Genomic DNA, 27149 nt, shown 5'->3' with positions numbered 1-27149 from the left:
AATTACATCAATAATTTTATTTCCAGTATTCCCAATAAATAACCTTGTGTAACCACCGTCGAAATTAGTAGTGAATTAAATCGCAATAATTGGTTTAGTTTCATACCTAAATGTACCATTTTGACCAGATTTCAAATCATCATAACACAAGATGTCATACATTGTGAAGAGAATACCAAAAGTTGTCAGAGCATGGTTCAGTGTGTGAATATATTTGTGACATAAACCGACCTAAGAGTGAACATGTAATCAATCAACTTCACAATACATTTGACATTGTTCATAGCTTATAAACTCATATTGGGGAGTGAGTGGAACTATACACTTGCTTCACTGAGCAGACCAACTGACTGTGTAGTTCATTACGATATTGCATACTACAAATGAAACCAAATGGGTCTGATATTGTGGAGGAATGGTAGACAAATGCATTCATAAATCAAAGTTCAATCATAAACCATCCTTAATTTGAGAAAACAAAATCAAACTATATGACACACTCCAAAAATAGGGAAGCTCTCAAATCTTAGAGTTTATTAATTTGTGAAGGCCCTACAATGGGCCTTTCACACTGCAGGCCCTACAGCATTGGTCTCACCAAACATTAATTCACATCCAAGGTTACCGTTGGCCGTAGCCTGCGCAAAAACAATAGAATATTTGCAAATGAATAGCACTCCATCGTCTCAATCGACGGACTCCACATTCGATGTTTCAGCACTCAGACCGTAACCTAGATCGTTACAATATTTAAAAACAAAACAAAATAAACTACTCCCCTAACAGAAGGATTATAACACTGACATCTTCCAAGCGATCCATGTCCATGACGTAGCTTTGTGTTAAATGGACCGGAAAGTTAAAAAAATATATATTTACGACAGTCACTACGGGTTCACACCGGCCGCTGAAGCCTAATCTCTAACGCGCAGGCGCCTGGCTGCTCACACGGGATGCGCATTTCTCAGCGCCAGTCAGCCAGAGATTCTGTTTTCTCCACTGGTTGTTGTATGTAACCCGCAAAGCTGTAGGATATAGTAGCACTTCTGCCCGAGGAGATTATAATTGAACTCTTGTCCATTCGTTTTTTGGTTTTTATATGTGTTTGTTTGTAAGTAAGATTACACAAAAGTAAAACTTGGTGGAAGGCTGGGATATGGGCACATTTAGGGAACTGATATCTCTAAGTGTGGGAAATTCAGTACAGCTTGTGTCACTCTAGTTTTCTGCTGAAAAGGGCTATATCAACGCCACCAACATTGAAATTCAAAGATCACTTCTTGAGTCTGGATGGAAATCACCGCAGAAGCTACTTTCGAGATAAAATGTGCCGGAGTTTTTCATCAAGATCGATGAATTATTCCCCCCGGAAAATGGGGAAAATGCAGAAACATTTAATTGGTTCTTCCATGAACCATAATGCATCCTTCCACTAAGTTCAGTTGTTTTTGACAAATGTCTGGAGGCTCTCACTTTAATATTTTTATAAACACATACACCTCCTCTAGAGAAACAGGTTTCATGCTGGGAGTTAGTTGGTGCCCATCTAGGTAACACAAGCCAGGCCTCTTTTTGTTCTACCTTCGACCTGTAAACAAATCAAAAATAAACATGACATAATTATCCAAATGACCCCAATAGAATGTATAAAACCTATTTTTAGATTTGAATATTTATTTATTTGTCTAAATGTATTCAAAACAACTCAAAGTGACTCAATAAGAGAACATTTGCAACACTTTTTTCATCAGCTCGAGTTTAAAAATTAGATCAATGGTTACCATGTGAATTATATTGATTAATTATATCATTACTCTATAAAATGTCAAAGCAATCACACAAATCAAAATTATATGTTCTAGTTTATAGTCTGTCAAATGAAGTTCTCACTGTGGTTTTCATGAAAAGTACCACCCATAAAGGTCATTAATAACATGGTATTCTTTGTACTTTGAGATGTGGTCACAGGCGAGGCAGATGGGATGAATGAATTCATTGCTCGTTGTCAAAAGATGAGGAGTGACTTCATAGTACTTTCTCCACTCAAAGTAACTCATGTAATCTTCATGGTCCTTGTCCAGGCGTTGCAGATTCTCTGCCATACCTTTGGCTTCAGGGAAATCATTTACATGAATGAAGGAACCATTGGGAAGGAACTGCTCGTAGTTTTCCCTTGGTGGACCCAGAACTACAGGGACGGTCCCTGCTGCGAGGGGCCCATTGACCTTCTCCGTGATGTAGTCCACATGGAGCGAGTTCTCAAATGAGAGATAAAACTTACAACTTGCAAGGGTTGGGTAATAATCATCTACCGTTATGTGTTGGGACAGTTCTGTGTAATATTTCTCTCGTAGATGTTCCAGTAGCTGGGTTGCTGTTACTGACAATCCAACAAACCAGTTTGTCTTTCTTGGACAGAACAAATTCCTCCTTGGTCTCTGTTTCCTTGATTGTGACCTCATCTCTCACTGTGATGTCAGCATCTCGTCTTTAGCTCAGTGTTAAGTTGAACAGATTTTCCAGACCTGAAATTTTCGCTGTGTTCGTGGGAGATTCCACATTGAACCAAATCCACTTCTGAAAATGTGGACGTGGCTCCTTGGGCATGTTTTTCAAATACCAGTTTATGTCTTTCTGGTAGAAGATAACTCCCTCTGCTTGGCTGTACAATGACCTATCGTCAGTCAGAATGCAGTCATCAATTTTGAAGTGGCTTGAGCAGATTTTCAAGCTTCACATTTAAGCAGTGTGCGTGGGGCTGAATTAAGAAGCATATATTTCCAACCAATTATTGTTAAAAAAACTTTAGGAATAGATTAGACTGTAGGATTCATTGAATCTGATTGAATAAAATGTATGTGCTTTGCTGTCTATCACTATTGTTGCATATCAGGTGGTTTGCTGCACCCCAGATGCTTTAATTTGTATATAGTTTGCAGCCTAATGATATTGATGCATATCAGGTGGCTTGCTGGGTATTCAAATTTTTAATTTAAATATTTTTTTATTTGTTGCAGTGTGCTCGCAGGAAATTCAAGTTCACTAGGTATATTCCCTACAGCCAGGGTGCCTTTGGGGGGAACGGCCTCTGGTGACGGATGCAAGGTCTACATGTAGCAGCTTCATTTCAATACATTACATTAGCTTCACTAGGTAGTATATTCTCCTGCAGGCCAATGCACCTTTGGAGAATGGCAACACCGTGGTGGTGATGGCGCACGAATAGAAGATACTGATCCATAACCTCAGGCTACAAATTTGTTCGGTTCTAATAGTAATGGCTCATCACTTCCATCATATCTATGTAATCATATGGGGGGGAGTGACTCAGCCGGAGTCTAGATGCCAAACACTAACTGGTTCTACTGCTGTACACTGAAACAAATCGCTGTAGTTTCTACATTAAAATTATACAGTAACATCTTTTTCTGTTGTTTTACGAAGTTTATCTGTATATCGCAATGCATCATGGGCTAAATATAATTACAGTAGCTGACAGCATTTTTCCACAATAACACATTGTGAAATTACAGGCAAGTTGTATTCTGACTGAAGATGGTGCATGTTAAAGTTAAATACTGTTGATATCGATTGCGTTCCACAAGGCCGTTTGAAAAGGAACTTGACAAGAGAGCATGGGAGCAGAGGAGCTACAGCCGTGTCCAGCCACTACATACGTGAGTTGAATGTTAATTGCCTACAACAGAGGTCTTCAACAGGGGGTCCGCGACCCCTAGGGGGTCCGCGGAGGTACTGCAGGGGGGTCGCGAAATCTTTGATTGATTAGACAATTTTTTTTTTTATTTTATAATTTTTTATTATAATTTTTTTCGAACCAATTTCCCCCCCACAAATTTAAATGTCTTTAAATACACATTTACCTCCAACATATTGTGAGGCTGATATGACCCTCTGCCTGACAACCTCCATCCGTCCAAGATTAGATAAGTTGTGTGCTACCCATCAGGGTCCGACATCTCACTAATGTGGGCGTATGTGTGCCATCCGGAGATGGCTTGAGGATTCAGTGTCCCCTCTACATGCATGTTTAAAATAAAACATGAATCTGTGAATTACTTTAATAGCTCAGTGTTGTATGCAAGATGTATGTTTATAAATGGCAGTGGCATGGCCACCCTGTACCTTGCACATGTTTAAATTAAAAACATGAATAAATGGACCCTTGTAATATTTGATAAGCTTAGTATTGATTGCACAATAACAGGGTAGCTATGTTTATACAAGGCACTAGGCCCAGTTTAATATAAAACACAATTTTATAGAGGAGAGCGGGGTAATGTGGGACATCAGGTAATGTGAGAAACCCCCTGTATCTAGGCAACGGAACACATTTGTGGTCATTTGACCAATATGTTTTCAAGCCCCTCCCATTCCCCCCTTGCCATGAAGGAGAAGATGGTGCTTGTGCTGTGGAAAGTATGTTTTTTCACAAAAAATAGTTTTTTGCATGTAAAAGTAAATTTTCTTGCTTTGAACTTAATCAACTGTTGTGTCAAAACAAATTGAATCAGGTAGAAAAATTTATATCATACATGTTGGTGAACTTCCAACATATAAGACCATGTGGTTGATGCTAGCTGAAGATTAGCCTGAATTGATAAGAGATGTTGTTTTTTCTAAAACGGTGGCTGTGGGGTAAAGTGGGACAAATGCTGTGGAGTAAAGTGGGACAGTGTCTCACTTTACCCCACCATGAAGCACAAGTTAAGTTTAGTCTTAAACATATTCTAGTGTTATATTCCATTATATATGTTTTATTTTTTATTTTCATAAACATTGTAGAAAAGCCATCATGCCAAGAACTAGCTGACCAGTTCCATGGCCTTGCTCCAGTTAAGAGCTGTGAACTGGCATTTGAATACGCAGAGAAAAACAATATCCCTGTCCCTGCCAATTGGACAGAGAAACAATGTGCAGGTAAGCTAGGGTGTGCAAGAGATCACATGAATCATAAATGTGCTTAATTGACCTATCCCCATGATTCTGTTACTAGTCCGATATTAGTGGTTGTCAATTCTAGCTGTCGGGATTTTAACTATTACAACGTGTTGTTATGGTAGTTTTAAAGTGGAAAAGGTAAGTGTCCCACTCTACCCCGTAGAAGGGGTAAAGTGGGACACAAGACCACTTTTTTTAAAACAATCATATTTTCACTGCCCTTTGTCCTGAAGACATTCTGATCATTTCCATTGCTAGAAAATATCCTGAATTAATGGGAAATGTGTAAATTTTACTGATATATCATTTTAGCTCACCTAGAGGGAAGCAAATGGAAAAAATGTCCCACATTAACCCACTCTCCCCTACTGTATATATATATATATATATATATATAGTAGGGGGTCCCTGCTCCATCTCTTGCCCAGTTTGGGGGTCCTTGGCCTGAAAAACGTTGAAGACCCCTGGCCTACAACATTTATATGTAAAACTATGATTGTAAAATCATAGTTGAGTTCTTAATTAAGCCAATGCTATTGTTTGCAGTTACTAAATTGACAACTTACCGAATTGAATGACTTGAAGTGAATCAATGACATTTGAAATTGAAAAGCTAGTGTGCAACCCTACCAGGATGCTTTGTTATGAGAGGAGTAGTTTAGCTCATTAACATCTGGCTAAAGCTAGAATGCTAACACTAGCGCGCTAATCCTAGCATGCTAACGCTAGCTGGGTGAAACGGAATTGGGCCTAAATTAAACAGTCAGTGACTGCAATTTCCCATAATTGGGAACTAATCAGCTGATGAACAGCCTACTTCAGTTAAATTGTTGTTTTCAATAAATTGCCTGCTCACAACCTTTGGGCTCTTGTTCCCTTTTCTTCTTTTTGCATTTTGAAACTCTACTTAGAACCTTCCTAAGATTCAACAGTGCAAAATGCAAATTCATCCAATTTTTTAACTGGTCTTAAGATTTTGATCAGGAGTGTATGCTGACATGTCAGTACCGGGGGAGGACATCAGACAAGCTGTGTTGGTGGTATTACCAAGCCTAACAGAGGAGAAACTACAGTCCCTCCCACTGCAGTTTGTGTCACTAAGTGTCTCAGAAAATCTTGGGAGAATTTTCGGTTAACGGCTGTTCACAGGAATCTGCAGGCAGCACAGCAAACTGTCAGGAACCGACGCAGGTTTACCAGTTTCTGCTAGTTTTACAGGTCTGTGAATGTTGGGAGGTGACCCCCCTGCTTCTAGGCCTTGGGGAGGCTTTCACATGCAAATGACAATGCTCTGAGCTTTACAAATGCAAATCAAGATAGTTTCCCTCAGTGCAGACAACACGTTTTTCTAAGAGGTACCAACTAAACTATCTGGCGTAAGTACACCAGCCTTAAAATAAATGTAAAACTTGAAATTGTTAATTGTTTCCCTTAAGTAAGTAAGTGTGCTATGATGAATTACATTGTATTCCATGAGCAAATATCAATGCTATGAATCAAATTAGAAGGTAGTGTATATAGTGTTTTTAGAACAGTTGTTAAAAGCATTGCACAGACCAGACTATATAACAGTTAAACATGTGAATATGTCTGAACGGTGCCGTGGAAGGCTGCTGTGTCTCGCGCTCTCCCACAGCTCTGCTCTTTTTTCTCTTTTTTTTCTATCTTGTTATTTATTTTACTTATTTTTGTATCATGCACTCTGGTAAAGCGAGCCCTATCATCATATATGATAGAGAACAACTTCTGTCCATTGGTTTGATGGTAAAAAACACTTTTTCACCGCCACCGACAACAAACAAGGGAGACTACCCATGGCGCGGTTTACCTGCTGTACCTGGAACACGGAGGCGAGGACGAAGGAAAAGAGGGTCGCGAGCCGGCGTCCTGGTCCGGCTGAGGAAACGTGAAAACCGGCCTCCTCTACCAAGCATTCTTCTTGCTAATGTCCAGTCCCTGGACAACAAGCTGGATGAACTTCGTAGCAGGATGGCGTTTCAACGGGACATCAAGTTTTGTAACGTGATGGTTTTCACGGAGACCTGGCTCGACCCCTCGATCCCGGACACCGCCATTGTTCCCAAGGGGGTCTCCATTCACCGCCAGGACCGGACAACAAACTCAGGTAAGAGCAAGGGAGGGGGTGTCTGCTTCATGGTGAATAATCTATGGTGCTCTGATGTGAGAATTATTTCTTCAGGCTGTACTCCGGACCTGGAGCACCTAATGATCAGATGCCGTCCTTATTACATCCAGAGGGAGTTTACATCGGTCATTCTAATAGCAGTGTACATCCCGTCCAGCGCCGACACTAACCAGGCACTGGACGAGCTGCATGCCGTGATCGACAGGACAGAGACATCACGGCCCGAGGCTGTGTTTATCGTGGCCGGGGATTTTAACAACGCCAAGATGAGGAAAGTCCTGCCGAGATACTTCCAGCACATCAGCTGCCCGACGCGCGGAGCAAACACACCGGATCATGTTTACACTCCCTTCCGGGGTGCGTATAAGGCCCTCCCCCGCCCCCCATTCGGCAAATCAGATCACGTTTCCGTCCTGCTGCTGCCTTTCTATAGGCAGAAAGTCAAGCGTGACAGACCGGTGACTCGGACCATCCAGCAGTGGACCGATCAATCAGACTCGGCTCTTCAGGACTGCTTCAAAACAACATAGTGGTGCGTGTTCCAGGATGATGACATTAACACGTACACAGACGCGGTCATCTGCTACATTAGCAAATGCATCGATGGCGTCGGACCCAGGATTACAGTAAAAATATTTCCCAACCAGAAGCCCTGGATAAATGGTGATGTCCATGCTAAACTCAAAGCACGGACTGCTGCCTTCATCTCGGGGGATCTGGAGGAATACAAGAAATCCAGGTATGCGCTCCGGAGTGCTATTAGCAGTGCTAATAGAGACTCTACAAGGGCTCCAACACTAGGAACATGTGGGCCGGACTGAGAACCATCACAGACTACAAAGCCAAGACCAGCAGTGCTGATGTGGTGTCTGCATCTCTCCCAGAGGATCTGAACACTTTTTATCCATGCTTTGAGAGTAACTCCCCAGCTGCGGAGATCGAAGAGGCCCAGGAGGACCGCTGCCCCCCAGTCATATCCAGGACAGCCCCCCAGTCATATCCAGGAAATCCCTCAAAAGGATCAACACACGCAAGGCACCTGGAGCTGATGGGACCCCCGGCCGAGCTCTCAAGGTGTGTGCAGATCAGCTGGCAGATGTGTTCACAGACATCTTCAACCGGTCACTGCTCCAGTCTGTAGTCCCCGCATGCTTCAAGAAGACCATCATTGTCCCTGTTCCCAAAAAAACAAAAATCCTCTGCCTAAACGACTACCGCCCAGTAGCACTCACTTCCATCATCATGAATTGCTTTGAGCGGCCGGTCCAACCTTTCATCACCTCCTCCCTCCTTGACTCTCTGGACCCTCTTCAGTTTGCCTACAGGTCAAATAGGTCGACTGCAGATGCCATCTCCCTCACCCTCCACACTGCCCTCTCCCACATGGACCAGAGGGACACATATGTGAGAATGCTGTTCATCGACTACAGTTCAGCATTCAACACCATCGTGCCCCTGAAGCTCGTCACCAAGCTCAGAGACCTTGGGCTCAACATCGCCCTCCGTGATTGGATCCTGAACTTCCTGACAGGCAGACCACAGGCGGTGCGGATCGGCAGCACCACATCCTCCACCCTGACTCTCAACACCGGGGCCCCCCAGGGCTGCGTGCTCAGTCCTCTTCTGTACTCCCTGTTCACGCATGACTGCGTGGCCACCCACAGCTCCAACACCATCGTTAAGTTTGCTGATGACACCACTGTCATAGGCCTGATAACAGGCGACGATGAGAAGGCCTACAGAGAGGAGGTCAGAGCCCTGACATCTTGGTGCCAGGACAACAACCTCCATCTCAACATCAGCAAAACGAAGGAGCTGATCGTGGACTACAGGAAGAGATGAGGAGAAGAACACGCCCCCCTCTCCATCAACAGGGCCACGGTGGAGCGAGTCAGCAGCTTCAAGTTCCTCGGGGTCCACATCACTGATGACCTGACCTGGACCCATCACACAGACTCCATCAGAAAGACGGCCAGACAGCGGCTCTTCTTCCTCCGCAGGATGCGGAAGCTCCACATGGACTCCAGGATACTCTGCAACTTCTACAGATGCACCATAGAGAGCATCCTGACTGGCTGCATCACCGCCTGGTATGGCAGCTGCACCGCCCTGAATCGTAAGGCTTTACAGAGGGTTGTGAAGTCTGCCCAGCACATCACCAGGACAGCGCTACCATCCATAGAGGACCTCTACACCCAGCGGTGCAGGAAGAAGAGCAGCCAGATTATTAAAGACCCCTTTCATCCCAGCCATAAACATTTTTGCCTGCTGCCATCTGGCCGACGGTACCCGAGCCCGCAACACCAGGCTCAGAGACAGTTTCATCCCCCAGGCCATAAGACTTTTAAACTCCTCTGAACTGCAATAACTCCATCAAACTAGCACCGTGACATATTTGCATATTTGCACTTCTGTTGTTTTATTTTCTCCTCAGCTGTTAATATATATTTAGATATACATACATTATTTCCTATTTTGATGTTCTATTTTATACTATTTCTCTTATTTTATTGTATAGTGTGTAATTACTTGAGCATTGTTAGAAGAGAGCCTGAGACTCAAGCATTTCACTGCCAGCGACTGCTTAATGTTATTGTTGTGCATTTGACAAATAAAAATCTTGATCTTGATCTTGTAGCCTGACGTTGTTATACTCACAATTCTAGAAAGATTGTGAGTCTGATACCGCTTCATTGGGCTGTGATTATGGGGCGTGTTTCAACCGAACCAGAAAAAAAAATTCCTCTTGTCTCAATTGGATAGACCTACAACCAATCAGAGCAACGTAGTATGTGACGTATGTTAAGCGACTCATTGTGAGTTATTTACTAACGCCGGGTTCACACCAGACGCTTAAGCGACACTGAAGCGCAGCGCCAAGCCTTAAATAACAGCTGGCTCCCATCCACTCCCATGTTAAACCTTTGTGCGGGTCACACCGGAGGCTGTAGCGCCGCGCTGCGCCGAGGCTGCCTCGCACCGTGCAGAGATCGTTACGGCGTTGAGTCTATTTTTTGCGCTTGACGCGAGTGTATCGATTTTTAACGATAGTGATGACATATTTTATAAGATATAAATGATGATTTGAAGTCCCCTTCTGTTGTCCTGGAGCTTTAATTTTACCAATGACATTATTAAATGACCCCCTCTGCCCATTCACTACGGCCACACAAGCAGTGATAAAGATAAAAAGAGAGGGGGGCTACGTATTCTCAACGTAGGCTTCAATGGAGAATTCGTAATTTACCCTCGACACCCGACATTTAATGGAGCAAACAGCGGAGAAGTTCTTAAACATGGATGACATTAAATTAATAATTGAAGTGGAGAAGTGCAGTGCGTTGTATGATCCTCGGATCATGTTGTATAAAGACAACACCAAGAAATACAAATGTTGGGACGCTGTTGCTTAATGTTGGAGCAAGTAAGTATATGCTTTTAATCTACTGGATCAACGGGTGATATTATTAGCGCTGCCTCGTCGCCCTTGGTTCTCTGTTCCTCTTTCAAAATGAATGCGCTGTTGATATCTCCTAAAACAGACTCAAATGCAGCATCTACACATCTCAGCTCTCCAGCCGCAGGCATGTTTGTTGAAAACAACCCACCGCACTTTGATGACCTGGTTGATTACGTTACCGTTGAAACCGTTATCGTATAAAATCCGCCCTGATAATCTGATTGGTCTGGTCACTTTCGAACCGGGCATAATTTCTCCCCAACGGAGCGACTCCAGACCGAACTTCCCGACCTCAAATGTTGTGGGCGGGGTTAAGTTCGTCTGGCACCCAGGCTAATGTCTATCTGAAAGCCAACAGAAATCAGTTGTTGGAAGTAGCGAAGTAGAAATTCTTCCTTACTGTTCTAAAGTAGATGTTTCACATATCAGGACTTTACTTGAGTACTGATCTTCCTGAAGACTTTTTACTATTACTCGCTTCATTTGAGCACAAATATCTGTACTTTCTACTTCGTATATTCTCAAACCTGACTGGTTACTTGAGCAGCAGAGGTGCGCCTGTACGCACGGCGCACTTCTCTCTCGCTGCTGGACATGCACATTCAGTGTTTCCCCTACCGTTCTACTAGGGGGGCACCCCGCCAACGGCACCTCCCGCCCCCCATGGAAGATCAACTTTATTATTTATTTTATTTCTTATTTTGTAATAAAGCGCCAGATCGCCAGAGGAATGTTATGTCTGTCTCTACATGGTCGCGCGTTTAGATCTCTGCTCTCTGTATCGCGCACGGCGGAGTTCCATCCAGATGCGCGCAAACACTGACACATGCGCGCCCACACAGGTGAGCAACCTCCCACCAGCGGACAGAGAGCATCTGAGAACATGTCTCATGAACCACCTGAGAAGCACCTAAAAATATCCACGTTTTGATGACGCTCCCAGGTTTATGATGGTAACAGCCACTCTCATGCGAGTAGCAGCCGGAGGAGCTCTCCTGCTCCGGATCCAAGTGCAGAGAAGAGCCCAAGTGCTGCACGCCCTGCCCCAGACAAGCATCTGTCCGGTCACCACCGGCTGTTAGAGGGGAAATACTCCCCCTAGCTGTACAAGACTGATCTCGGTAAGACGGCGAAGCGCAGCATCGCAAAATTCTCAAGTGCGCAGGCGCCTGGCTGTTAAAACGGGACGCGCATTTCTTTCTCCGCTTGTTGTATTTAACCGTGAACGCACCACGCCTCCCCTCCATTGTTGCCAACTCCTCAGTAAGGAAAGTAGCTATTGGCTCTCCTAAAAGTCGCTGAGTGACACCATCGCCTAATTTGCATAATGTAATGGTCGCTGTAGGCCATACAAAAAGTGAGAAAAAAATCTCCTTAAATATGTTTAGAACTACAAATAAGCTTTTATCTACAGAAGAGTATTACATTCACTAAACTAAAAAATAATTCTGTTTTCTACGTCCAGCCCTCCTCCTGTATCCGGGCTTGGGACCAGCAAAATGATTCAAAAGAAACACTCTGGCAGAGCTAGTCTCCATAACACCAGAAAAAGTCGCTAGATTTGTCGCTAGTAGCTTTCGCCATGAGGATTTAAAAAGTCGCCAGATTTAGCGACAAAGTTGCTAAGTTGGCCTTATTCCTAAACCCTATTCATAATAGCAACAACATGAACCATATCGATGTTTTTAAGAATCTGGTTAGGAAAGGGATGACATTACCAAGCAACACTTTAATCTATCACTGCTTAATCTATTCTCATCTGACCATTGTTCAAAACCGGCAAATCTTACAACTCGATTCTAACAAGTCCTGTTTGATTGCTGCGGTAACAGTGATTTCAGGTGGTAGAGAAGTCGTTCAGCTAGTAGGATCTCGACTTTCGTCTTCTGTCATTTCATGCGCATGCTCCATGACACTTTACATCGATTTGAACCACTCTGCTCCAGCGTTTCTATGTTTTCTCGACAGGGCTTCGTGATAATTCTAGTTTAGTTCAATGTACAGTTCGGAAATTCAATGTACAGTTCAAAATCATTAAAAGAAACACATTAACATCATGAATCCTTTAAGTTTTTGAGTCCGTGACTACACAAACACCGCCATACCTGTTTGTCTGATGCTGTGGGTCAGAGAAGAAGTAGGCTGCAGCTGTTTGGACTGGCGCTCAGCACTGCATGAGCCCTAAGTGGAGGACAATTTGCAAAGCAACCAATATAAAAAAAAAGAAATGCAAATAGGGTATTGTTAAAAATATATTCTTACTGTTTGTATAACAGAGCATGACAAAGATATCCAGGAGAAGACAAACACTTTTGAGGCGTAACCAAATATACTTAAGGCGTTTAAGCTGGGAACTGCGACAGGTTGAGTCACTCACTTGAGTCCTTTCTGCGAGTCCTCTTTTTAGTTTTGAATGATTCGGTTGGACTTTCTGATTTCTGAAATTTGGCCTTCAGCTAAACGAGACTGTGTCCAGTGATTTTTTCTTCTCTGTACTAGCACTGTGCAGGCTGTTAACAAAAGAGAAACTACCTTATTTTGTGTGCCTAGGACTGGTTTCCCTTTGCTGAGTTATCATAAGGGGCATTGTGTATCATTCCTGCTACTGATGAAAGGTCCATGTTTAGTGATATTTACAGAATTATTAAGTGGTTATACTATGGTCTATTAGTGTTTTGAGGTAGACGCAAGAGGCACTTGTTTATTCTGTTGTGTTGATTATTTTTTGTCAATATAAGTTAAAATGCACTAGTCCAATACTATTTTAACCTCAGCATCTGGGGTTCCAAATTTGTAAAATTATACATTATATGTATATTGTTGTTATAATTTTTCAGTCAGTTGAAATAAATCCTGAAGAGAACAATTTTGGGTGGTTTTGTGTCTGTATAGGACTACTATAAAAAGCACTTTACATTTTAAATTTTGATACTTGTACTTTTACTTTTGATACTTAAGTACATTTCAACACCAGATACTTTTGATACATAAGTACATTTAAAAGGAGCTACTTTAGGACTTTTACTCAAGTCATTTTCTGACGGGTAACTTTTCTTTTCCTGGAATCACTTTCAGGTAAGATATCTGTACTTTAACTCAAGTGTGGGTTTCAAGTACTTTATACACCACTGACAGAAATTATGGTTAATCATAAACTGCCTTCGTCTGCTGCCCTCTGCAGTTTTCCAAGTAAGTGAATAGTAACGAGCCCATTTACTAATTCAGTAATAGTTAGGATTTTTTGTTTTAAGGGTTAGGCTAACCCACCAGCACTGACATTTTTGCATGGACATAACCCCGGGCATAGAGTCCTTCAATTGAAGATCTCATGACTAGCCCAACAACAGTGGCAGCAAACTGGGACGCAACCAAACAACATTTTAAACCACAACAAACATTCCCAAAATTATTTTAGTAATACACAACAGAATATATATTAAATCTTTATTGTTTGTGTGCTGGACCTTTATTGCAGAATGTGAAGTAAGAACTTGCTCATCCTATTGGTTTATGTGAAGTGAATACTTTATGGTCAGAGTTGCTCACAAAAAAGCAAACTGACTTTTCTTTAGTGCTGTTCATGTGTTTGGTTTATATATGTATGAGTTCAAATGATTAACAAAACTAATTTTATAGTTCTTTTATACCTTGCATGTCGGCTATTTCAGAGGTCTGCGTAGCAAACGATAACGTCTTTGAACTTTATGCTTTTATCTCATGACTAGCCCAACAAAAGTTGCAGCAAACTAGGACAACTACCAAACAACATTTTAAACCACAACAAACATTCCAAAAATTATTTTTAGTAATCCACAACAGAATATATATTAAATATTTATTGTTTGTGTCCCTGACCTTTATTGTAGAACGTGAAGTAAGAACTTGCTCATCCTATCTAGTTTATGTGCAGTGAATATTTTATAGTCAGAGTTGGTCATAAAAAACAAACTGACTTTTCTTTATTGCTGTTCATGTGTGTGGTTTATATATGTATGAGTTCAAATGATTAACTAAACTGCTTTTATAGTTCTTTTATAACTTGCATGTCGGCTATTTCAGAGGTCTGTTAAGCAATCGATAAAACCTTTGGATCCAAGTTCACAACTTTTAAAAATAAAAGCTTTGTGATTCCACAACGCATTACTACAATAGAATGAACGTTATGCTTTTATCTCATGACGGATCGGACCATCTCTTTTTCATTCATAGTACTCCGAACTGTGGGTCATGAGAACAATTCACCACCAGAACAGTAGGTAGTAATACAATAGTTCCAATTCAATGAGTGGTATAGGAGCACCGTGAAGCAGCAAAATACACAAAATATTGTTCTGTTGTGAATACAAATAATTTTAAGTCGGTATGCTTTGTGCTGTGATTGATGTCCTTGCAAGCGGGTCAGGAAATCTCCAACCAGAGGACCTGTTGTCTGATGCCGGGTTCACACCAGACGCTGACGCAATGCTGAAGCGCCGCGTAGCTCTAATCTCTAGCGTTCAAAAGCCTGGCTGTTCACCACCGACGCGCATTTCTCAGAGCCGGTCAGCCTGCAATTCTACTTTTTCCGCTTGTTGTTGTAGGTAACCGGTTCAATGTACTGGTTTGGGGGTAAATGATGACGGTCTTCAAAGCCCCCGCCCTACCCCTGGGGGAAAAATTCTCTTAGTTTCTTCTGGGTGGGCCCAAAGCCATTGGTACAGTGCGTGCTGAAAGACTACCATTGAATGTTTCTGTGTAATCTGGGTGAACTGAATCCTCGAAGGAAAGGAAGAATTTGCATTTACTAATAGTTATGAAATAGATTTCTCCCTTCAAGTTCTTGGCAGAGGAAATGTCAAAGATGTTCACCTTTACGTGTTTTGCGAGCTCACGGTAGTAGCTGTATCTAGCCTCTGTGCTTGTGTAAAGGTTAGTTGCATTCACAATCCAACAAACATATAGATCTTTTTTGAGCAGCTCAAATTCCTTATCTATTTGCTTCTTGACGGTCAGTTGCCAGCGAGCAGGGATGTCTGCTCGCTGGCATTTAGCCTCTAGTTCAAGGTTAAATAAAAAAATCCTTCGATGCCTGGTATCTTGCGTGTGCTGGTGGATGGGTCCATGTTAAACTAGATCCACCTTTGGAATTTGGGCCTTGGCGTGGTGGGAAGATTGGACAGGTCATCTTTGATAGCTTTGTTAAATATCACAACTGCATTAGCTAGGGAGTATAAGGATCTATCATCCGTCAGGTGGCAGCTGTTGATGTTTATATCCTTGCAGAGTTGAAAAAGCTGCTTGGGGAGGTTGAAACCACTGACGTGTAGGAGTATGCCTCGTCACCCCTTTTGGGGGAGGGGGACATCTTGGAGATGGAAAATACCTATAGTCCATTAAAAAGAGCACTATGACCCAAGCCAGCACAATGGTCACTTTATGCAAGGCCCGCAAAAAAGAAGAAGTGGAAACGGGAGCCATTTTGAAACTGCCAGAAAAGAAGAAAGCATAATCACAACTCTCTGTCAACACATTTCTTAGTTATATTGTTGACGTCATGACAATTATTAATATAATATACACAAGTCGTCACACCAGTTACAATTCTAATCTAATTGTCAAAGTACTGTTAAACTGCATGAAACATTAAAAGACCAATAATCTATAGTACGTGTTTGTTTGAAACCAAATGGTCATAATTTCTGCCCAAATTCTTTATAATTTCAAAACGTTCCTCTAATTAATAGTAGCAATATATGGAGCCACCATGGTGTTATGCAACCAGAATGATTATCGAGTTTGTAAACACATGAAATAATTTCTAAATAATATATTTATAAATAAACATCAGGAAAAATGTAGTAATTATTTTTGGTTGGCTGGAGGAACATTAAATATGATATTCCTGGCTGATACATGAGTGTTCAGGAAAATCATGTATCAGTAAATAATATGATAATTTTCCTCATAATAAGTAGTTAAAAATTATAACAATATCCATATCAATGCTATTTCTGCTTGGGACATGTTCGCTTTAGCTTCAGGCTTGACAATGATATAATGAAGTGGCATTCACAGTAAATTAATTATTATCTATTTATCATGTAAAAGCAACTCTTAAATAACCGTGACATAGAATGATCACAGGCCAGGCGATTAACTATAAACTACAGACCAGAGTCTGTAGTTTATAAATTAATCTACAGCACAATCAACTTGCATTGAATAATCTTGCCCTCACCTTTCCAAGGGCCTGGATGAAAAAAACTTTACCTTTGTGTAGTGGCCAAAAGTGTAGGGTGACAGTTGAATGTCAATCGGGTTCACCACATATATCCAGAATAAACGGGACGGGAGGCTGATGATTCCAGAAATAGAGAATTTATTCAATTCGCACAAGAGGTGATAAAAACTGATCAAACCGCACAGGGTCATGTTCAAAGGTTAAAAAGGGGGGAGTTGAAGGCTCCACACCCAATTTAACAAAGCTAAAATATCATCCATACAACAAGCACAGCACACTTTAAGAATTGGATTATTATTGAAAACAATATTATACACTGAAATAACAGAAGAGGGCCTCTAGTTTACGGAGCCAATAACCAATATTCAAGCCATTTAACCCGGATTGCACAGTACCCGTCAACCATATCGCACATTGCCCACAGAACAAATAACAAAATAAAATAAAACAAAGAAACCAGAAATCAAACCAATTAATTATAAAGAAACTAAATCTAAACATCTAAATCTAAATGTAATCTCAATGTGGGAAAAAACAGTGACCGTAAACATTCTGCCTGAAGGCAGCCCTATGAAACAAACATGTTGTATTAGGTCACACAGTTATTAAACAAGTTTATCAACATGTTTGAAAACATTTACTTACATAAAACATATACCTTCAATTCATTAAAAAAAAAAACAGAGACCCACGCCGTCCTTATTGTCTTGATGACAAGTACTAAAACCAAAACAGGAAAAGACTACTACACTTAATGTCACAGACACAATAGTATAGACTCTGGATAAATGTTCCGGCGCAATACTTACAAGTATTTTTCTCATTAGTTTGTGAGTACACGCTGGCTGGAGGAGATTAACTGCTGTCAAGCCAGTCGACACTCGCGTCTCTGTGGTCAAATCAGCCAATACAGAAATTCTACTGCGCACATCTACTGACATTTATGGTAAATGCACCCAAAGCGGACTGAACGGTAACTGGAAGCCAGCCACTGTGTCATTTTATTAATATAATTTTGATTATATAAATGAATAGATTTTACAAAATAAAAGTCACAAATTTTTAGCTTCAAATACCTAATTTCTGGATATTTAAAAATACTCAATAATTCCAGAGTGAGACTGATATACCTGTGTTCACATACTGAATATTAAATATTTTGACTATGGAGATTTTCAAAGTAATGTCCAGCATGTGTACAAACAGCGTAAACATTATGCTCTGCAAAAACTTACATTTTCTTTTTTTGGACAGCATCTCGCGACCCCACCCCCCTCTGTGTCTCGAGACAACCGGGGGGGTCAGGACCCCCACTTTGGGAACCCTGCTCTAGAGAAACAGATTTCATGCAGGCTTACACTGGGAGTTAGTTGGTGCCCATCTAAGTAACACAAGCCAGGCCCCTTTTTTGTTCTACCTTCAAGCCTTATGTGGGCGCTATATTAAAACTACTGCTACATAGCATGAAAAGCAAAATGGATGCTCATGCAATGTTTATTTAGATCCAATAGCATAATTTCTGCTCTACAAGATGTCTCCCCACCAAATGGTGTTGGCGAGTTAATTTGAATCAAAACAGTGTAAAGCAGGTGTAAAGCACAGGCTTTTCCCTTAGAGTTGTAAAATTATGTCAGTTTTTAATGTAAGTGTGCAGATACTCAGCTGGATCCATGCAACTGATGCCCCACCTAATCATTAGCACAACCTTACTCAATAGAAAACCTAAGGAAGTCAGGGTAGAAACTGGAAGTTCACTTGTCTTTAAAAAATTATAAAATAAGGTCCCCGTAAACAAAACAAAAATAAACATGACATAATCATCCAAATGACCCCAATAGAATCGGTAAAACCTATTTTTAGATTTGAATATTCATTTATTTGTCTAGATGTATTCAAAACAACTCAAAGTGACTCAAAACACCCCAGCTATATATTAATATCAATGGTTACCATGTGAATTATATTGATTCATTAAATCATTACTCTATAAAATGTCAAAGCAATCCCACAAATTCAAAGTATATGTTCTAGTTCATACTCTGTCAAATGATGTTCTCACTGTAGTTTTCATGGAAAGTACCACTCATAAAGATCATTGACAACATGGTATTCTTTGTCCTTTGAGATGTGGTCACAGGCGAGGCAGACGGGATGAATGAATTCATTGCTCAAGGTCAAAAGATGAGGAGTGACTTCATAGTACTTTCTCCACTCAAAGTAACTCATGTATGCTTCATGGTCCTTGTCCAGGCGTTGCAGATACTCTGCCATACCTTTGGCGTCAGGAAAATCATTAACGTGAATGAAGGAACCATTGGGAAGGAACTGCTCGTAGTTTTCCCTTGGTGGACCCAGAACTACAGGGACGGTCCCTGCTGCGAGGGGCCCATTGACCTTCTCCGTCATGTAGTCCACATGGAGTGAGTTCTCAAATGAGAGATAGAATTTACAACTCGCAAGGGTTGGGTAATAGTCTTCAGGTTTCAACTGGTGTCCATTATAAGCAGCACCATAGACATCTACCTTTATGTGTTGGGACAGTTCTGTGTAATATTTCTGTCTCGTAGCTGTTCCAGTAGTTGGGCTGGTGTTACTGACAACCCAACAAACCAGTTTGTCTTTCTTGGGAAGAACAAATTCCTCCTTGGTCTCTGTCTGCTTGATTTTCACCTCATCTCTCACTGTGATGTCAGCATCTCGTCTGTAGCCCATTGTTAAGTTGAACAGATTTTCCAGACCTGGTGTTTTCCCCGTGTTCGTGGGAGATTCCTGATCAAACCAAATCCACTTCTGAAAATGTGGACGTGGCTCCTTGGGCATGTTTTTCAAATACCAGTTTATTGCTTTATGGTGGAAGATAACTCCCTCTGCTTGGCTGTACAATGACCTGTTATCAGTCAGAATGCAGTCATCAATGTGGAAGTGGCTTGAGCAGATTTGGAAATCAAACTTCACATCAAAAGGCCAGAACCACAGCAGAACGATGGGCTTTTCAGTTGCCCCTGTAGCTTCATAATTTTTTTCATCAGCTACTTTAGACATAGTCTGACATGCGGGAGATTGAGCCTCTAAATATACAAATAAAGAAATAACGCAACAGATAGGACCAAGGATAGCTAAGTTTACCAGGAACAGCGTTTTATTGGAAGATCCTCTCATCTGTAAAGAAAAAATAAACTATTGTCACCTCTTTAATAACAACATCATGACTTGCAGTTCTTCAAAGGACCATTAGCCAATACAGTCAGCTATGCACCTGTATCTAGTAACAACAGGCCTGATAAGATTCACATTTTCAAGCTTCACATTTAAGCAGTGTGCGTGATTGCATAATTTCATTGAATAATATGTATGTGCTTAGCTGCCTATCACTATTGTTGCATATCAGGTGGTTTGCTGCACCCCAGATGCTTTAATTTGTATATACTTTGCAGCCTAATGAAATTGTTGCATATCAGGTGGTTTGCTGGGTTTAAAGTGTTCAATTTGGATTTTGTTTTATTTGTTGCCATTTGCTCGCAGGAAATTCAAGTTCACTAGGTATATTCCCTACAGCCAGGGTGCCTTTGAGGGGAACGGCCTCTGGTGACGGATGCAAGGTCTGTACGTAGCAGCTTCATTACATTACATTACATTAGCTTCACTAGGTAGTATATTCTCCTGCAGGCCAATTCACCTTCGGAGAATGGCAACACCGTGGTGGTGATGGCGCACGAACAGAAGATACTGATCCATAACGTCAGGCTCCAAATTTGTTCGGTTCTAATAGTAATGGCTCATCACTTCCATCATATCTATGTAATCAAATGGGGGGGAGTGACTGAGTCGGAGACTAGATTTGACAAACACTAACCGGTTCTATTATTGCAACAAATATTTGAACATGAAACCGACAAACTTTAATCAATAGCAATGTCTCTCATAATGTGGCCAGTGACTCAACACCCCACCCTCTCTCTCTTATGACTTCTCAATAGGAAATATCCCTTGTACACATGTCAAATAGTGGCATGTAGTAAGAACAATAAATGTATTTCAACTTGTCCATTCTTGCTTTAAAACAGAGCTGCAACACAACGAGGAGAGTTGATTATCCTTAATAAATACACATTTCTACGATCCCTAATTTAATTAACTAAGATCTTTGATTTCCCACAGGATTGCTGACATCTCATGATTATATAAACTGAATGTGGCTATTTATGAAATAAATGGAAGTAAAAAACAAAATATTCCGATGTTCTTTATAAGAAAAACTGATCCAAATATTAGTTGATATTTCTCATGATTATAAATTCAAGTCGGATTGACCCATTAACTTTTTTCTTTCAGTATTAATTTCTAAGAGTTTGTTAATCATCAGACAAATAGTGAAAAATACTGACTCAATCTTCACTTGATTAGAGGTTTATGTGTTTATGAGATAGAAATATTACAGATTACAGAACAATAATTGTAGTTTATATTAAGGCTGTCAACGTTAACGCGTTAACGCGTGCAATTAATCTGGAAACCTTAACGCGTTCATTTTTTTTAACGCAAATTAATCACATCACCAAGTCTGAACACAATTTCCTGCCGTAGTCCTCCAGCGCGGATGTTTACCTGCCTGTGGGTGAAGAAGTAGCGAAGTGATGAGTGAGGAGACGGACCCCGGTGTGCTTAACGGCAAATTTAGATTTAAAAAGCCTCGGAATGGGAGTATAGATAAAACCAGATTTGTGTGTACATACTGCAGTGATGAACTGTCTTTCCACCGTAGTACAACGAGTCTGTAGTAACGTCGTCGTGCAAAGCACATCTTTGCTAACACAGACGCTAACACAGAGACAAGTTCAAGACGTGCTCGTCAAGTTACACTGGCAGACTGCAGCAGAGCCGGTGTTCCAGTTTAACTGGCGGGCATTGTTTCTGGCGACATTCCAGATGTTGAGGCTGTTTTTCAGAGCCGGTGGCAGATTCTTCATTTTCACAAAGCGCCTGTGTGTTAAGTGCGGTGATCTACTGCAGGTCTTGCTGAAATAAAAATCCTACAGAAACCCTTCACGAGTTCATGTGTCCGTGTCAGCATCACGTTGAGACCACAATATACATTTAAATGGTAAAAAAAAAAAAAAAAAAAGTAAATAGATTTCTGTACTTTTTTGTGCCCGCCAGTTAAACTGGAACACCTGTTCTCTGTCAAAAAGACGATAACAACTAAGCTAACTAACGCTATCGCTAAATGGGTCGCAACCGACTGCAGACCCATCAACATAGTTGAAGACAAGGGGCTTCGAGACATTGTCCATATCGCCTCAGAGGACTCATCCTACAAAACGCCTTCGAGGAGAACTATTGTCACAAGAATCCCTGAACTCTATGGAAGTGAAAAGGAAACGAAAGTGGAGCAGCTGGCACGAGCTTCATTTATTGAACTTACAGGAGACCACTGGACATCAGTAAGCACCCATAACTACCTCGGCATAACAGCTCATCTAATAGATAAAGCTCACAAGTATCAAATAATATTATTCATTGTAGAGTTGGAAAAGGGACTGTTTACTCTTCAAAGACACCATGGCATTAATTTTCTTTACGAATGTTAAGCCTACTCATATGTCATTTTACAAATTATTTACAGGTAAGCAGTTATTCTTGTACTTGATGTGGTTGTCTGCCAAATAAATTAGCATTTTATATGTTGTTGCTCAGTGAATAAAGATATTGTAATTGCCTGAGATGTAAAATAAAGTTTAGAAAAGCCCTAACCAGTTAGTTTATACATTTCTTTATTTAAACACTGTACTTGAAAATAGTATTAAATAATATTTAAGTTTGTGATTAATCATGATTAATCATAGCCTATTGACGTGATTAACTTGAATAATTTATTTAATCGATTAACAGCACTAGTTTATATATAACATAATTCAATGCAAGAGACTTATGGTAATAAATACTTATTTAGGAAAAGTCAATACTAGGATTTTCCCAACTGAATAAAAAACATGTTCTTACCTTTCCTGTGTAGTGCTCCATTTGATACTGGCATGCTTTTGTGATATGATCACACACCGTGGTCTGATATCAAAGTCCCTGCCTACTTACCAAACAAATAAAACCAGTAATATTGAATGTCCGCTGTGCGACCCACCATTTCCCTAATGCGTCATTCCTTGACCTGCTTTTGATATTGCATTCCCTATTTACCCACCTCTACACAGACTTTTGTTTATTGTGGTCCATCTTTCACACTGCTGCTCATAAGTTAATCGTACATACTGGTGCTACTTTTTAAACTTTATTTAGTAAATATATTGTGCTAGCTCCTATCAAAACAATGCTTATTTTGAAAAAGCATTCAGAAAGTGTTGCAGCTATGGATGCACAGATATGGAAATTCTTGGCCGATACCGATATTTGTTTATTTTGTATTTTTTGTTATCCATTCACCCTTTTGTGCTAGGAAAATTATTAAATCTTACTTAAAAAGCACTATTTAAAATTGTCCTCATAATATGTTGTTGAAAATTATAACAATATCCATATCAATAATATTTCTGCTAAGAACATGTTCGCTTTAGCTTCAGGCTAGACCATGATATAATGAAGTGGCATTCACAACAGTAAATTAATTATTATCTATTTATCATGTAAAAGCAACTCTTAAATAACCGTGACAGAGAATGATCACACGCGAGGCGACTAACACTTGTAGTTTATAAATTAATCTACAGCACAATCAACTTGCATTGAATAATCTTGCCCTCACCTTTCCACAGGGCTGGATGTGTCCAATTCTGCTGATTCTGATTCGGTTGTAACTTTTCAACCAGGGAAACCAGGGAGGAGTCCGAAATCCTCAGCTCCTAGCCTGACAAGACGGCTTTGCACTGCTGGACGATCAATGAATCAATCAAATTTTATTTGTATAGCCCATATTCACAAATCACAATTCGTCTCATAGGGATTTAACATAGTGTGACATCCTCTGTCCTGACGATCAATACTTGAAGATCACAATTTGACTCAGTGTGCGTAGAACAATCAAATCCGCCTCGGCGTATCTTCAGCGGAACCTGGAAGAGTTCAGAGTTCAGTAAAGTTGGAAAGATATTTATAGATTCGGCCAGTTATAATCAATATGAGTCGTCGTCCTCCATGAGAGACACAGAACATTGGTGTCTATGAACAGCCTTCTGTGAAACGAGTGCGCAGGAACCGTCTACAAAGTGCAACACCGAAAAAAGATATTACAAAAATATTCAATAACTTGACTCTATTACTGTATATTCCCACCAAAATGATGTCACAGGTCCAGGGTCACCTGCTGGCTAAGCTACAGTATTTAATTTCAAGAAAATATATTTGGCATAGATTTGGGATATATTATTCAATAACTTCATTGTAATACTGTAGAACATTACATTGTATCAATGTAATGTCACAGGTCTATGATCTCCTACTGGCTATGCTATTGTACTTTTTCTGGAGAAATGTGGTTTTGTGTAATTTGGGGAAATATTTATTTTGAAAAATATTTAATAGCTTTACTGTAATAATGTATATTTTCACCAATATCATGTCACAGACCTAGGATCTCCTGGCTATACTACAGTATTTAGTTTGGAAAAATTGTGTTTTGTATAATTTCTGAAAATATTTATTATGGAAAATATTCAATAATTTAACTGTAATATTGTATATTCTCACCAAAATCATGTCAAAGGTCCTGCTTGATATGCTACAGTACTTAGTTTTGGGGGAAATTGATTTAGCATAATTTTGGGAAATATTGTTTATGAAGAATATTCAATAACTTTACGTTATATTCTCGCCAAAATCACGTCACATGTTTGGGATCTTCTGTTGGTTATGCAACAGTACTTAGTTTCGAAAAATTGTGTTTCGTTTAATTTTCTATATTTTCCATAACAAATATTGCCAAAATTGTGCCTGAAATTATTTTTTATGTTTTTTTTTATTCAGCAAAAAAGAGTTACGTTTCTACGGAAGTGTATTAGCGCCATGACGTATAGCGTCGCTTAAAACTGTCCTTCTGTACAAATAAATAACTACTAGTGACTAATGTTGCCGAGCGTGTTGTTCTCTTATACTGACACGAGAGATGGTTATTGAATCGGGACATCGGATGGAGTTAAAGGCTCCAGACCCAATTTAACAAAGCTAAAATATCATGCATAAAATAAGCACAGCACACTTTAAGAATTGGATTATCACTGGAAGCGATAGTTTACGGAGCCAATAACTCACCAATATTCAAGCCTTTAAACCCGGATTGCACAGTACCCATCAAACATATTGCACATTGGCCACAGAACAACAAAATAAAATAAAACAGAGGAAACCAGAAATTAAACCAATTATTCAGAAAGAAACTAAATCTAAACAAGGCCAAATAATCTAAATGAATTCTAAATGTGGGAAAAGACAGTGACCGTAAATATTCTGCCCGAAGGCAGCCCTATGAAACAAACATTTTGTATTAGGTCACACAGTTATTAAACAAGTTTATCAACATGTTTGAAAACATTTATAAAAATAAAATTATTTTCTTGATAGCAAGTACTTAAACAGGAAAAGACAACTACACTTAATGTCACAGACACAAAAGTATAGACTCTGGATAAATGTTCCGGAGTATTACTTATAAGTATTGTTCCCATTAGTTTGTGGGTACACGCTGACTGAGGAGATTAACTGCGTATATGTATGGCAACGCTGATACCATCACTGGGATCAATGCTCCATCACAAATATGCGCACCTCTTCCCGCAGTTCATACAGGCAGCTCAGCTCATTTCCCCGCAAGAGCAAGTCTGATAGTCAGTGCGTGAAATTTACGTGCCGTGCAACTTGACACTCGCTTTCAGTCATGCCTTTTCCCCAGCATCGCTCCAGTTCTGTCTCTACACACACAGTTTTCTGAAGATAGTCCCTCTTCTTTTAGTTTTATAAATAAATATCCTCACCTGCACACGTCCATTCCAGCGCGGAGCAAAACCTGCATTTATGTTTATGACATAATAATCCAAATGACCCCAATAGAATGTATGAAACCTATTTTTAGATTTGAATATTTACTTATACGTTAAGAGATCCACTCATTTAGTGAGAAACAGACGTGTTTGCATGGCAAGGTTTTGAGTTACAAAATCGGTGTAGGATCCAAGGGGCGCTCCAGGAAGGAACCTTTCAGGAAAAAGGTCCAAATGTTAACTGTATTAACAAAGTATATATGAATGTATGACGTGTTTATTAATTTAAACACACCTTTAAGTTTGAGCTCTGACGTCGAGTTCATGATAAAAATAACTGTTATCATAAAATAAGTAATAGCATTTCCAAGTATTTAATACCTGGAGGCGTATTACTAGAGAGAAGTGTGTGTCTAGAGATTTGAATGATATTTCTCTAAAAGTATTATGATGCACTAAGGGTATTTTTAAAAAAAAAAAAAAAAAGGGGAAAAGAGGATTTCTAAAACCTCTTATTAGGAAAAGTAACTAAAATACGAGATAGAATTGGGTTTATTAAAGCTAAAAAGTAAAAGAAAATAATCTCAAATCAAAATTCAAATTTAAAGAATAGTTAAATAAAGGAATATTGATAAGATAAATAAAAAAGGAATCAGGAACATTTTAATTTTTTCTCCCGTATCAGTACATCTTTTGGTCTGCAAAAATGGGTTTAAAAAGCAGTAAAGAAGGAAAGAGGAAAGTTTCTGTAAATGCACCTCAGCCTTCATCTCCTAATTTTCAGTACATGGAAACGAATTATGGCAAAAGTAGTACTGAACAGTTTAGAGAATGGGTTGGGGATTGTGGCTTTCCAAGCACAGGAAGTTTGAGTTTGAACCAGTTACAGCAGCTCAAAATTAAACTACTAGTTAAAGAAGAACGGAGTAAAGAAAATAAACAAAAAAGGAAAAAAAATGAAAGAGTATTTGTACCGAACTGGCCCGCATATGAATGTTGGGTAACAGAGGCAAATATTCGAGATAGAAAACAGCAGGCAGGGACTGATATTATCTCCAAGTCTCAGTTTCTCCGCTTAGATCCGGATCTCGACTCAGCTCCGCCAAGGGGACGACCACAGCCGGCAGCGGTGCTGCACGATGGCCCGCCAAATGCTCAGCCGCAACCGGTGCAGATGGCGCAAGCGGCAGTTCTCTCAACTCTACCAAGGCCTCGACCTCCCTGCGGCGGAGGGGGAAGACAGCCCTCCAGCGTATAACACTCCGTGGTCCGCAGCTCACACTCCAAACCGCACCCGAAAAGGCACACCTTACGGTTTAAAAACACCCGTGCAAGCACCGATGGTGGAGGTGGCTGCAGGAAACACTCAGCTGATTTACAGAC

General features: G+C 40.3%; 2 protein-coding genes and 2 pseudogenes across 2 annotated transcripts; 1 reads left to right on the top strand and 3 right to left on the bottom strand.

Annotated features, from left to right (window-relative positions):
- The first annotated feature begins 112 nt into the window (after nucleotides 1–112).
- Nucleotides 113–7635, top strand: LOC133953442 (uncharacterized). Its single transcript, XM_062387369.1, has 2 exons — nucleotides 113–7084; nucleotides 7160–7635. The coding sequence occupies exons 1-2, from the start codon at nucleotides 6655–6657 to the stop codon at nucleotides 7633–7635; spliced, it is 906 nt and encodes a 301-aa protein (XP_062243353.1). The 5' UTR covers nucleotides 113–6654.
- Nucleotides 1899–3241, bottom strand: LOC133953381 (4-galactosyl-N-acetylglucosaminide 3-alpha-L-fucosyltransferase 9-like; annotated as a pseudogene).
- Nucleotides 7636–15227: 7592 nt separating the features above from the next.
- Nucleotides 15228–16022, bottom strand: LOC133953380 (4-galactosyl-N-acetylglucosaminide 3-alpha-L-fucosyltransferase 9-like; annotated as a pseudogene).
- Nucleotides 16023–16920: 898 nt separating this feature from the next.
- On the bottom strand, nucleotides 16921–19944 carry LOC133953379 (4-galactosyl-N-acetylglucosaminide 3-alpha-L-fucosyltransferase 9-like). Its single transcript, XM_062387285.1, has one exon. It carries the CDS (start codon nucleotides 19942–19944, stop codon nucleotides 18853–18855), a length of 1092 nt encoding a protein of 363 aa, XP_062243269.1. The 3' UTR covers nucleotides 16921–18852.
- Between the last annotated feature and the right edge of the window lie 7205 nt (nucleotides 19945–27149).

This window comes from Platichthys flesus, chromosome 5, assembly GCF_949316205.1.
Source record: "Platichthys flesus chromosome 5, fPlaFle2.1, whole genome shotgun sequence".
NCBI lineage: Eukaryota > Metazoa > Chordata > Actinopteri > Pleuronectiformes > Pleuronectidae > Platichthys > Platichthys flesus.
This window is presented reverse-complemented; position numbering and strand designations above follow the sequence as displayed.

What these genes read in the sequence shown, in the direction of transcription:
- LOC133953442 (XM_062387369.1), top strand. Translation starts at nt 6,655, where the DNA reads ATGCACTCTGGTAAAGCGAGCCCTATCATCATATATGATAGAGAACAA. An exon ending in GGACCGGACAACAAACTCAG is followed by an intron (nt 7,085 to 7,159) that starts GTAAGAGCAAGG and finishes TTATTTCTTCAG; the next exon opens with GCTGTACTCCGGACCTGGAG.
- LOC133953379 (XM_062387285.1), bottom strand. Translation starts at nt 19,944, where the DNA reads ATGAGAGGATCTTCCAATAAAACGCTGTTCCTGGTAAACTTAGCTATC.